A 13,371-nucleotide genomic window follows, 5' to 3' on the forward strand; every position below is an offset into this window, starting at 1 on the left:
GCCCTCCGGGAAATAAGGTCATACCCTGGTGTCTGGGGCACACAACCTTGCCTGGGAGTCTGGGGAGACACAGCCCTGCCCTGGGGCCTTGGGGGACATGGCACTGTCCTGGGGTCTTGGGGGACATGGCCCTGCCCTGGAGCTTGGAGGGACATGGCCTGCCCTTGGAGTCTGAGGTCCCACCCTGGGAGTCTTGGGGGGGACAAAGCCCTGCCCTGGGGTCTGCGGGGACCCTGCTGTGATCTGGGAGAGGTCCGAGGGATCCCTGACCCCACAACCCACAGCGACACGGTGGAGGAGGATGAGGACCTGTATGACTGCGTGGAGAATGAGGAGGCGGAAGGCGACGAGATCTATGAGGACCTCATGCGCTCGGAGCCCGTGTCCATGCCGGTGCGTGAGGTGGAGGGTCTGGCCTGGGGAGGGCGTGGGCGGGGGGCAGCCCCAGGCCCCCCAACACCGGCCTCTCCCCTCGCTCTCAGCCCAAGATGACAGAGTATGATAAGCGCTGCTGCTGCCTGCGGGAGATCCAGCAGACGGAGGAGAAGTACACGGACACGCTGGGCTCCATCCAGCAGGTGGGCGCCTCCCACCCAGCGCCTGCCAGGCGCATGCGCGGGAGCTGGGCCGGCAGGTGCACGTCCACCTGTCCGGCCGCTCTGGGCAGCTGAGGCTTTTCCTGCCCCCATCGCTTTTCCTTTCTGTGACTGCCTCCGTCTCTGAGTTTCTCTGACTTACATATGTATGTATAAATATGAGTCCGACATATATATATATTAAAATATGTATATAAAATATAGGACACTGCCTGCAGGAGCAGTCAAAAAACCAAAAACAAACAAAATAAATACAAAATTAAAAATATATAAATATATTAAACATATACATAAATAGAAAATATATAAAATATACAAAGTATATAAATATATATAAATATAAACATAATATGTATAAAATATAAATATATGATATATGATATTTGTAAGATATAAAATATATAGTTTTTTATATAGAACTATATGTAAATAATATATACAAAATATAAATATATAAAATATAAATAATATGTAGATATATTGATATAGGTATATATCTTTTTATATAGATATATATTTTTAATATACAAGATATATATCCGTATGTAGATATGTATATCTTGAAATATCTTATCTATATATAACATATATATCTTATCTCTATATCTTATCTATATATCTTATATATATATAATCTATCTATGTATCTTTTTTTTTTTGAGACAGGGTTTCTCTCTCATTGCCCAGGCTAGAGGGCAATGGCAAGCTCTCGCTTTACTACAATCTCTGCCTGCTGGGCTCAAGCAGTCCTTCTGCTTCAGCCTCCCAAGTAGCTGAGATTACAGGCATGCACCACCATGCTCGACTAATTTTTGAATTTTTAGTAGAGACGAGGTTTCGCCATGTTGGCCAGGCTGGTCTCGAACTCTGACCTCAAGTGATCTGCCTACCTCGGCCTCCAAAAGTGCTGGGATTACAGGCATGAGCCACTGTGCCTAGCTTATATATCTATCTTTTAAAGATATATATCATTATTTAAAGATATATATAAAGTATATATCAGATATATAATATATAAAAATATATATTTTATATACATGTATATATATATATATATATATATTTTTTTTTTTTTTTGCTATGTTACCTAGGCTGGTCTTAAACTCCTGGGCTCAAGCAATCCTCCTGTAATCCAAGCCCTTTGGGAGGCTGCACTGGGCCTCTTCCTCTTGTCTCTCTCTTTATCTCTCACTCTGTCTCTTTTTCCCTCTGGGTTCCTTTTTCCCTCTGGGTCTCTTCTTGCTACTTTCTTCCTCAGTGTGTCATTCTCTCCTTTGTAGCTCTTTATCCCAGCCTCAGTCTTTTTCTGTATCCTCATCTCTCCATTTCTTTTAAAAATAGCTTCATTGAGATTTCATTAATATACATATAATCCACCCATTTAGAGTATACAGTTCAATGGTTTTTGGCATACACACAAGATTATGCAGTCATCACCACTGTCTAATTTTGGAACATTTTCATTTGTTTTGTTTTGATTTTTTTTGTTTCTTTCGTTTTGATTTGTTTTGTTTTGAAATGGGGTCTCGCTCTCCCATCCAGGCTGGAGTGCAGTGGCATGATCATAGTTTACTGCAGCCTCAAACTCTTGGGCTCAAGTGATCCTCCTGCCTTAACCTCCTGAGGAGCTGGGGCCACGGGTGCATGCCACCACACCCTGCTTAATTTTTTAATTTTTTTTGTAGATATGGGGTCTTGCTATGTTGCCCAGGCTGGTCTCCTACTCCTGGCCTCAAGTGATCCTCCTGCCTTGGCCTCCCAAAGTGTTGGGATTACGGGTGTGAGCCACCACCCCTGGCCTTAATTTTAGAAGGTTTTCATCATCTTCCAAAGAAACCCCAAACTCTTTAGCTGTCCCCCTTTAATCTCTTATCTTCCCCCAGCCCATGGCAACCACGAGCTTACTCCCTGTCTCTGTGGATTCGCCTCTTCTGGACATTTCATACAAAGGGCATCACATACTATGTGGTTTATATGCGTCTGGCTTCTTTTGCTGAGCGTAGTGTTTTCAAGGTTCATGCACATTGTAGCCTGTGTCAGAGCTTCATTCCTTTTCATGGCTGAATAATATTCCATTGCATGGATGGACCACATCTTTTTTTCTTTTTTGAGACAGAATCTCACTCTGTCGCCCAGACTGGAGTGCAGTGGCGTGATCTCAGCTCACTGCAACCTCTGCCATCCAGATTCAAGCGATTCTCCTGCTTCAGCCTCCTGAGTAGCTGGGATTACAGGCACCTGCCACCGTGCCCAGATAATTTTTGTAGTTTTAGTAGAGACGGGGTTTCACCATCTTGGCCAGGCTGGTCTTGAACTCCTGACCTCATGATCGACCCGCCTCAGCCTCCCAAAGTGCTGGGATTAGAGGCGTGAGCCACCATGCCTAGCCAGACCACATTTTAAACATCCATTCACCCATTGATAAGCATTTTGGTTGTTTCCTTTTTTGGGTTATTATGAATAACTTCACTGTGAACATTCTTGTACAAGTTTTTGCATGGACACGCTCCCTCTCTTTATCTCCCTCTCTCTGTCTCCTTCCCCTGTCTCTCTGAGACTGGTTTGGAGGAGGGAATCTTATCTTCCGTCATCTTTCTCTCCCTTCCCCGCAGCATTTCTTGAAGCCCCTGCAACGGTTCCTGAAACCTCAAGACATTGAGATCATCTTTATCAACATTGAGGTGAGCCAGCCGATCCCCAGCCCTCTTGGGTCTGTCTAGTGTGGATAACCTGCTGCCCCTACCTGTCCCTGGAGTACAGGGGTTGGGAGTTGAGTGGCATGGGGCGGGTGGATGACCCTTTCCTTCCCGGCTCCCTGAGCCCTGGGCTCTGGTCCCAGCCCTCACCCTTCCCTCCGAGTAGGACCTGCTTCGTGTTCATACTCACTTCCTAAAGGAGATGAAGGAAGCCCTGGGCACCCCTGGCGCAGCCAATCTCTACCAAGTCTTCATCAAATACAAGGAGAGGTGAGACCCAGCTGGCCAGACTGAAGCTCTGGGGTCACTCTGCCTTGCCTAGGCCGGGCATTTGAGAGACCTTACCCTCAGACACCACTGGATGGGGAGGACTTTGTGCTGTGTGTTCATGGGCGAGGGGCTGCCCATCTCTGGTTCAATTCCCAGCTCTGCTGTGTGGCACTGGGTAGTCACTTAACCTCTCTGTGCTTCTGCTTCCTCATCTGTACATCAGTGGGCCACAGGAATGTGCCTTCTAGGCTGGTGGTGAGGGTTGACTATAAGGATGCACGCAGGGCCTGGCACGTAGTAGATGCTCAATAAGTATTTGTTAAATGAAGGAACATTGGCCAGGTGTGGTAGCTCATGCCTGTAATCCCAGCACTTTGGGAGGCTAAGGTGGGTGGATCATTTAAGGTCAGGAGTTCAAGACCAGGCTGGCCAATATGCTGAAACCCCGTCTCCATCGCCTAAAACAACTAAAATACAACTAAAAATACAAAAAACAATTAGCCAGGCGTGGTGGCGTGCACCTGTAATCCCAGTTACTCAGGAGAATTGCTTGAACCCGGGAGGCAGAGGTTGCAGTGAGTCAAGATCATGCCACTGGACTCCAGCCTGGGCGGCAGAGCAAGACTCTGTCTCAGAAATAAAAACAGGCCAGGCGTGGTGGCTCACGCCTGTAATTCCAGCACTTTGGGAGGCCAAGGAGGGCAGATCACTTGAGGTCGGGAGTTTGAGACCAGCCCGGCCAACATGGCAAAACCCCGTCTCTACTAAAAATACAAAAATTAGCCAGGCATGGTGGCAGGTGCCTGTAATCCCAGCTACTCAGGAGGCTGAAGCAGGAGAATCGCTTGAACCCGGGAGGTGGAGGTTGCACTGATCCGAGATCGCACCACTATACTCCAGCCTGGACGACAAGCATGAAACTCCGTCTCAAAAATAAATAAATAAATTAAATTAAATTAAAATAAATAAATAAACATTGGGCAGAGACAATACCAGGTACTATGGTGAAATTACCGTAGCATTAAATGAGATAATGCTACATACGATAGCCTCACGTGGGAGATGCTATTGTTATGCCCATTTCACAGAGGGAGAAACTGAAACTCAGGTTTCTTCTCCAGCTGGGAAGAGCAAGGCCAGGGCTGACACCAGCCTCTGCCCGACCTTGATGCCAGCCACCCTTACCTGGTGGCCTGTCCTCTCCCTGTAGGTTTCTCGTCTATGGCCGCTACTGCAGCCAGGTGGAGTCAGCCAGCAAACACCTGGACCGTGTGGCCGCAGCCCGGGAGGACGTGCAGATGAAGCTGGAGGTGGGGGCCGGGCCACTTCTGGGGGGCCTCTCCCACTCCTCCCAGGCCCTGGGGGCAGCAGGGAGGACACTGAGTTGCAGATGGTCCACTTTCTGCTGCAGCCCAGCCAGGGATCCATCAAAGGACTAGGGAGGGAAGTACTAGCCAGCCAAGCAGAGGAAATGGAGAACAGAAATGGGCTGGCCCTGGGTCTGGGCTGACCCCTGATATCAGGGTGAAGTCCTGTCCCTGAACTGAGCTCTGATCTCACACTGAACCCCAGCCCTGGGCTGAGCCCTAGCACTGATTGTACCCCAAGTCTGGGCTGAGCTCCCACTTCTCACTGAACCCCAATTCCAACCAACCCCGGATCCCAGGCTGAACTTGATCTTGAACTGAACTTCAACCTGGATCTGTTTGTCTGGTGGAAACACAGACAGGGCAGGGGTGGTGAGGATGGGGGCTCTCCAGACCTGTCCCTCTCCCCATCTCCAGCCCCCCTCAGCAGGCAGAATACTGGACCTCTATCCCAGGCAGCATTTGCCACATTCCAGTGGGTTTGTTTGTTTGTTTGTTTGTTTTTTGAGACAGGGTCTCATTCTGTCCCCCAAGCTGGAGTGCAGTGGCATGATCATAGCTCACTGCAGCCTCGACCTCCTGGACTCAAGCAATCCTCATAACTCCTACCTTGGCCTCCTGAGTAGCTGGGACTACAGATGCATGTCACCATTCCTGGCTAATTTTTGTGTTTTTTTTGTAGAGATGGGGTTTCACCATGTTGTCCAGGGTGGTCTCAAACTCCTGGGCTCAAGCGATTCACCCACCTCAGCCTCTCAAAGAGCTAGGATTACAGGCGTGAGCAATCGTGCCCAGCCTCTTCCCATTGCTTTTTTGTTTGTTTGTTTGTTTTTGTTTTTTGAGATGGAGTCTCCCTCTGTCACCCAGGTTGGAGTGCAGTGGTGTGATATCAGCTCAATGCCTTCTCTGCCTCCTGGGTTCAAGCAATTCTCCTGCCTCAGTCTCCTGAGTAGCTGGGATTGAAGGAGTCTGCCACCACGCCAGCTATTTTTTTTTTTTTTTCATAGCAGAGATGGGGTTTCCCCATGTTGGCCAGGCTGGTCTTGAACTCCTGACCTCAAGTGATCCTCCCGCCTTGGCCTCCCAAATTTCCTTCCAATGGTTCTCAAGCTGCCCCCACCTCATGGAGTCCCTTCCCTGTTTCCTTGGGGGCAGATTGTGATGCTTTGACCTCTAGAAAAATCTCTGGGGTGGAAAGCTGCCCACGTATTTATTCAAATCTATCTGCACCCACCCTGCAACCGGCTCTTTCTGGGACCTGCCTCAGTTTCCCCATTGTTCTCTGATTCCCCAGGAATGTTCTCAGAGAGCCAACAACGGGAGGTTCACCCTGCGGGACCTGCTGATGGTGCCTATGCAGCGAGTTCTCAAATATCACCTCCTTCTCCAGGTGCCGGGCACATCCCTAGGCGTGGGCTCCACGTACCTACTCTCCTGTATCTATAAAAGTGGGGACGGGGCTGGCTTCTGGGGGTTGAGTCTCTAGGACGCTCGGGGATGGGTCACTGGGGTCATGTCTCAGCCTCCAGGGTCAGCACTATGATGGAGGAGCTGGTGAGCTAGCATTGTTTGGAAGGCCCTCCCCTCAGGGAGAAGGGGAGGGGCCCAGGTGACGTCTGACGTCTTGGTTCTCTCAGGAGCTGGTGAAACACACGCAGGAGGCGATGGAGAAGGAGAACCTGCGGCTGGCCCTGGATGCCATGAGGGTGAGTGGGTGTAGGGTGCTGGTGACTCACCTGCTGCAGACACCCTCCTGGTGGGGACTGATCCTCTAGCCGGGGTTAGGTAGGAGCCTGGGTCGGCTGTTGGGGGGCCAGGTTCACCCCTGCCCCCTCCCCAGGACCTGGCTCAGTGCGTGAACGAGGTCAAGCGAGACAACGAGACACTGCGGCAGATCACCAATTTCCAGCTGTCCATTGAGAACCTGGTGAGGCAGTGAAGCTGGGTGGGCCAGGGGTGTGGCCACGTGGGGAGGGTGGGTGTCTGGCTCCTTTCTTGGGAGACCCTTGCTAGACCCCCTGCCTGCTGCATAGGACCAGTCTTTGGCTCACTATGGCCGGCCCAAGATAGACGGGGAGCTCAAGATCACCTCGGTGGAACGGCGCTCCAAGATGGACAGGTGGGTGGACTCAACATGGATCTGGGATGGAGCCTGGACAAAGGGGTGGGGCCAGGCTCCTAGATGGGCAGGTGGGTGGAGTCAACACAGATCTGGGTGGAGCCTGGGCAGGGGCGGGGCCGGGCTTCTAGATAGGCAGGTGGGTGGCGTCAACATAGATCTGGAGCGGAGCCTGGGAAGGGGCGGAGCCAGGCTTCTAGATAGGCAGATGGGTGGAGTCAACACAAATCTGGGAGGAGCCCGGGCAGGGATGGTGCCAGGTTCCTAGATGAGCAGGTGGGTGGAGTCAACACAGATCTGGGTGGAGCCTGGGCAAAGTAGGGGCCAGGCTTCCAGATGGGTAGGTGAGTGGAGCAAACCGTATCTGTGGTGGAGCCTGGGTAGGGATGGGGCCAGGTTTCTAGATAGGCAGTTGGGTGGAGTCAACACAGGTCTGGGGAAGAGCCTGGATAGGGGCGTGGCCAGGCTCCTAGATGGACAAGTGGGTGGAGCCAACACAGATCTGGGGTGGAGCCTGGGTAGGGGTGGGGCCAGGTTCTTATGTAGACTTGTAGGTGGAATTAAGATGAATTTGGGGAGGGACCTGAGTGGGGGTGAGGCAAGATTTCTAGAGAGACAGGTGGTAGACCCATCCAGAGAAGGCAGTGGAGCCTTGATGGACAGGCAGGACAGGGCCAGTGAGGGGTATGGGTGGAGCGAAGACTGACAGGCAGTAGAGCCAATGCGGATCCCGTGGGTGAAGTCAGGATGGACAGGTGGGCATGGCCAAGTTGGCCAAGGAGGAGAAGGGCAGGGTGGGACCAGGATGTGGAGGAACTGGTCAGAGAGCTGATGGGGACAGTTGGGAAGAGCCAGACAGGAATGCCTTATCCATCCTTCCAGGTACGCCTTCCTGCTCGACAAAGCTCTACTCATCTGTAAGCGCCGGGGAGACTCCTATGACCTCAAGGACTTTGTGAACCTGCACAGCTTCCAGATTCGGGATGACTCTTCAGGAGACCGAGACAACAAGAAGGTGGGGCTTTGACGCCAGAACTATGGGGTCCTCCACGCAGTCGGCAGCTTAGCCCTCTCCACTTGGGCATGCACCTGTTTGCCAGACTACATCTACATGGAAGTGTGTGTTAATCCAATCAACAGGTGTTTTTTGTTTGTTTGTTTTGTTTTGTTTTGTTTTTGAAGATGGAGTCTCGCTCTGTCGCCAGGCCGGAGTGCAGTGGCACAATCTCAGCTCACCGCAACCTCTGCCTCCTGGTTTCAAGCGATTCTCCTGGCTCAGTCTCTGGAGTAGCTGGGACAACAGGCACACACCACCACGCCCAGCTAATCTTTGTAGTTTTAGTAGAGACAGGGTTTCACCATGTTGGCCAGGATGGTCTCGATTTCTTGACCCCGTGATCCACCTGCCTTGGCCTCCCAAAGTGCTGGGATTATAAGCGTGAGCCCACTCAACAGTTTTTAAATTGAGCACCTACTATATCCAGGGCACTCTTCTAGGCACTAGGACTAAAATGGAAAGCAAAACAGAGTTTTCATTTTGTTTGTTTGTTTTTGAGACAGTCTCACTCTGTCGTTCAGGCTGGAATGCAGTGGCAAGATCTCGGCTCACTGCAACCTCTGGCTCTCAGGTTCAAGTAATTCTCTTGCCTCAGCCTCCCGAGTAGCTGGGATTACGGGCATCCACCACCATGCCCAGCTAAATTTTGTATTTTTAGTAGAGACGAGGTTTCACCATGTTGGCCAGCCTGGTCTCAAACTCCTGACCTCAAGTGATCTGCCTATCTTGGCCTCCCAAAGTGCTGAGATTACAAGCGTGAGCCACTGTGCCCGGCTTATTTTATTTCTTGTATGGTACTTACATTCTTACGGGATGCTTTCTACAAAGAAAATAAAGTAGGTGGCTGGGTGCAGTGGCTCATGCCTGTAATCCCAGTACTTTGGGAGGCCTAGGTGGGAGAATCGCTTGAGCCCAGGAGTTTGAGATCAGCCTGGGCAACATAGGGAGATCCCCGTCTCTACAAAACATAAAAAAGAAATTTAGCTGGGCTTGGTGGCACATGCCTGTAGCCCTAGCTACATGGGAGGCTGAGGTGGGAGGATCGCCTGTGGCTAGGAGTTGGAGGCTGCAGTGAGCTATGATTGCACTACAGCTGGGACCACAGAGTGAGACCCTGTCTCTATGAAAAAATAAATGAATGAAACAGGAGATGTGGCTGTGGTAGGTGAGGGTGGGAGGGGGAGCTATCTTACCTCCATTGTTCAGGAACATTCTCTGTGGAAGTGACATTTGAGCTGAGACTCCTCTCCCTCTCGGCTCTTCCTTACTTCCTTCTGCTTTTTCTCCTGTGAACTCTTCCCTTTGCTTTAGTTTTTGCCCTGGAGTTCCCCCCGTGCTCTGGTCTGTGGCTTCTCTATTTCTTTTTTTGAGACAGAGCCTCGCTCTGTCACCAGGCTGGAGTGCAATGGTGCAATCTCGGCTCACTGCAACCTCCGCCTCCTGGGTTCAAGTGATTCTCCTACCTCAGCCTCCTGAGTAGCTGGGATTACAGGTGCCCGCCACCACGCCTGGCTAATTTTTTTGTATTTTTAGTAGAGACGGAGTTTCACCACATTGGTTAGGCTGGTCTCGAACTCGTGACCTCGTGATCCACCCACCTCAGCCTCCCAAAGTGCTGGGATTACAGATGTGAGCCACCGCGCCCAGCTGGCTTCTCTATTTCTCAACCTGTGCCTCCCTCAAGGAGCCAGTTGCTGTCTTGTAACTGCCTGCTTACAGCATCTGTCTCTCCTACCAGGCTGGAGCTCTGGGGACCACATCCTATTCACTGCTCTGTCCCCAGCTCCTAGCAGTGTCTGTTTCTCAGCAAGTGCTGCACCAGTGCTTTGTTGAACAGAAAAATCAATGATGAGTGACATGCTGTGTCTGGTGTGTGCTTCTGCAAAGGGGTGTGTGTGTCTGTGTGTGTGCGCGCGCGCATGTGTACGCATGCGTGTGTGGTTTTGGGTTTATGGTTGTGTATTTGGATATCCTGGAAAGCCCTTTTACAAGGATATCCATGCATGGTGCGAGGGGCATAGAGACTGCCATGGGCTTGCCTGTTCCCCACAGAGGGAGGGGTGGGTGGGTTTGTGCTCCCACTCTCTGCAGGGGCAGTGCCTTCAGTCTGAGCTCTGCTTCCCTGCAGTGGAGCCACATGTTCCTCCTGATCGAGGACCAAGGTGCCCAGGGCTATGAGCTGTTCTTCAAGACAAGAGAATTGAAGAAGAAGTGGATGGAGCAGTTTGAGATGGCCATGTGAGTCCCCATCTTCCTCCCTCTTTCTGTCCGCAGAGGGGGAGGGGCTGGGAAGGAGGAACGTGCTCTAGTCCCTACTCTGTCCTGACATGCCATGGGACCACTCTGAACTGCAGTCTCTTCATTTGGGAAATAAGAGGGACAGGCCCAAGACTGTCTTCATCCTTGGAATGCAGGGGTTGTGTGCAAGCTTCAGCTACCAGCCCAGACTCTTCTCCTCTCCTCCTCCTCTTTCTTGTTCTCCTCTCCTCTTCCTTCTCCTCCTCCTGGTTTCCTTCCTATCCCTCCTCCTCCTCCTCTTTCTCCTTCTTCTCCTTTTCTCCTCCTCCTCTTCCTCTTCTTCCTCCTCCTCTCCTTCCTCCTCTTCCTCTTCCTCCTATTCCTCCTCCACCTCTTCTTCCTCTTCCTCCTCTTCCTCCTCCTCGCTTTCCTCCCCTTCTTCCTCTTCCTCCTCCTCCTCTTCCTCCTCTTCTTCCTCCTCCTCCTCCTTTTTCTCCTCTTCCTCTTCTTCCTCTTCCTCCTCCTCCTTCTTCTTCCCCTCTTCCTCCTCTTCCACTTTTGTCTTCTCCTCCTTTTTATATGAGGCAAAATTCCAACAACAAAAATCTAAATTTCGAAGTGTACGATCACATGGCATTTTGTACACTAACAGTGTCATGCAACCATCACCTCTATCCAGCTTCAAAACCTTTTCATCCGCCCAAAGGAGACCTCATACCCATTAAGCATTCACTCCCAATTCCCTGCTCTCGCAGCCCCTGGAAACTCCTAGCCTGCTTTCTCTTTCTCCCAATGCGCATGGCAGCATAATTCAGTGTGGCCAAAGGGTGGAAACGACCCAAACATCAATCAATGAATGAGTGGACGTGCAAAGTGTGGTCTGTTCATACCATGGAATAGTATTCGGCCATAAAAAGGAATAAAATACTGACCTTCTTTTTTTTTTTTTTTTTAATTTTCCCCTGCCAGCTCCAACATCTACCCGGAGAATGCCACTGCCAATGGGCATGACTTCCAGATGTTCTCCTTTGAGGAGACCACATCCTGCAAAGCCTGTCAGATGCTGCTTAGGTGAGAATCTGGGAGGAGGGTCCTGCATACTGGACTTGGTCATCAGTTCCTTGCTAGAGAAGCTGCCCTAGTAATTGGTTCCCTAAATTGGGAGATGGGCTACTTTGATCTTCTGCTTCTCTGTCACTCTCCTGATCTAAAGAGAACTCAAGGGGTCCCTCTATGTTTTTAGCAGAATATTTGGCCATGTCTGTAAAGGTCACTCACTCTTCTTTATGTGTCCCCTGCATCTCAGAGGTACCTTCTATCAGGGCTACCGCTGCCATCGGTGCCGGGCACCTGCACACAAGGAGTGTCTGGGGAGGGTCCCTCCATGTGGCCGACTTGGGCAAGGTACGAGTGGGAGGGAGGCTGGGAGGTGAGCTTGGTTCTCTTTGGAGGATTTCCCGTTCTCACCATTTCCTTTACCCTCCCGTAGATTTCCCAGGAACTATGAAGAAGGTAAGACTTTCCTGTGGTCCTTCCTGTGCACTGCAAATAATGGGCAACAGTGCGGGGAGGACCCAGAACATCCCAGAACTGGGCATGATCCTTTGTGGGGTGAGGAGAGTGAGGGGGCCTACAAGCCCCCAGACTGGGCATAGGTAGACAGGCTTTCTTTGTTTCTCCTTCCAGGACAAACTACATCGCAGGGCTCAGGACAAAAAGAGGAATGAGCTGGGTGAGTTGGCAGGGGGTGCTGTGTGGGGGCAGGAGGAAAATTCATCTCTATTGATGTTGACCCAGGGACAGATCTCCATAATCATATTAACAGCCACACTGGGCTGGGTGCAACAGCTCACACCTGTAATCCCAACAATTTGGGAGGCCAAGGTGGGCGGATCACTTGAAGTCAGGTGCACACCACCACGCCTGGCTAATTTTATTTTTCATAGAGATGGGGTCTTGCTACGTTGCCTAGCCATACTGTATAAATTAAATCATACAGTATGTGCTTATTTTAATTAATTTATTTATTTTTGGAGACGGAGTCTTGCTGTGTCACCCAGGCTGGAGTGCAGTGGTACGATCTTGGCTCACTACAACCTCCACCTCCCAAGTTCAAGCGATTCTCCTGCCTCAGCCTCCCAAGTAGCTGGGACTACAGGCACATGTCACCACACTCGGCTAATTTTTGTATTTTTAGTAGAGACGGGGTTTCACCATGTTGGGCAGGCTGGTCTTGAGCTCTTGACCTCAGGTGATCTGCCTGCTAAGCCTCCCAAAGTGCTGGGATTACAGGCGTGAGCCACCATGCCCAGCCTTAATTTAAAAAAATTAAAAAATATATGTATTTTTATTAAATATATAAATAATAATATATTATATTATTTAATAATGAGTTAATATTTAATTAATATATAATAATATAATAATTAATAATATACTAACATGTAAAATATATATTAAATAATATATATTTATTAAAAATATATTATATATATTTACTAAAAATATATTGTATATATATATAAAATATATCTTTTTTTTATTTTTAGAGGTAGGGTTTTGCTCTGTGTCCCAGGCTGGAGTGCAGAGGCAGGAGTGTTCCACTTATATGCCATTTATATGACATATAAATATATAACATAAGTCAGGTGTGGTGGTTCACGTCTGTGATCCCAGCACTTTGAGAGACCAAGGCCAGGAGTTTGAGACCAGCCTGGGCAACATAACGAGACCCTGTGTCTACAAAAAATTTTTTAAAAGTTAGCGGGGTTCCTGCTTCAGCCCAGGAGTTCAAGGTTGCAGTGAGCCGTGATCACGCCACTGCACTCCAACCTGAGCAACAGAGCAAGATCCTGTTTCAAGAAAATAAAAAAATAAATATATGAAATCTATTAATGGGTATGTTTTCTTATTATTATTACTTATTATGTAATTAGCAATAGTCAGCTTTCTTAGCAACAGTCAAAATTAGAAACAACCCAAGTGTCCTTTGTACAATAGAATATATATATATACATATATGTATACA

The 13,371-nt window shown here is 49.6% G+C and overlaps 1 protein-coding gene across 1 annotated transcript in view; it reads left to right on the plus strand.

The window, feature by feature from the left end:
- Positions 1 to 13,371, plus strand: part of VAV1 (vav guanine nucleotide exchange factor 1) — an 83,474-nt gene that overhangs the window by 47,460 nt on the left and 22,643 nt on the right. Inside the window, exons 5-19 of the mRNA XM_054465608.2 lie at positions 285 to 393; positions 483 to 578; positions 3,209 to 3,277; positions 3,459 to 3,562; positions 4,773 to 4,872; positions 6,224 to 6,319; positions 6,567 to 6,635; positions 6,770 to 6,856; positions 6,963 to 7,048; positions 7,931 to 8,063; positions 10,234 to 10,343; positions 11,313 to 11,414; positions 11,650 to 11,747; positions 11,833 to 11,855; positions 12,030 to 12,075. Of these exons, the coding sequence (XP_054321583.1) occupies positions 285 to 393; positions 483 to 578; positions 3,209 to 3,277; positions 3,459 to 3,562; positions 4,773 to 4,872; positions 6,224 to 6,319; positions 6,567 to 6,635; positions 6,770 to 6,856; positions 6,963 to 7,048; positions 7,931 to 8,063; positions 10,234 to 10,343; positions 11,313 to 11,414; positions 11,650 to 11,747; positions 11,833 to 11,855; positions 12,030 to 12,075 (1,328 nt within the window). The remainder of the gene's footprint in view (positions 1 to 284; positions 394 to 482; positions 579 to 3,208; positions 3,278 to 3,458; positions 3,563 to 4,772; positions 4,873 to 6,223; positions 6,320 to 6,566; positions 6,636 to 6,769; positions 6,857 to 6,962; positions 7,049 to 7,930; positions 8,064 to 10,233; positions 10,344 to 11,312; positions 11,415 to 11,649; positions 11,748 to 11,832; positions 11,856 to 12,029; positions 12,076 to 13,371) is intronic.

This window comes from Pongo pygmaeus, chromosome 20 (genome assembly GCF_028885625.2).
Source record: "Pongo pygmaeus isolate AG05252 chromosome 20, NHGRI_mPonPyg2-v2.0_pri, whole genome shotgun sequence".
NCBI lineage: Eukaryota > Metazoa > Chordata > Mammalia > Primates > Hominidae > Pongo > Pongo pygmaeus.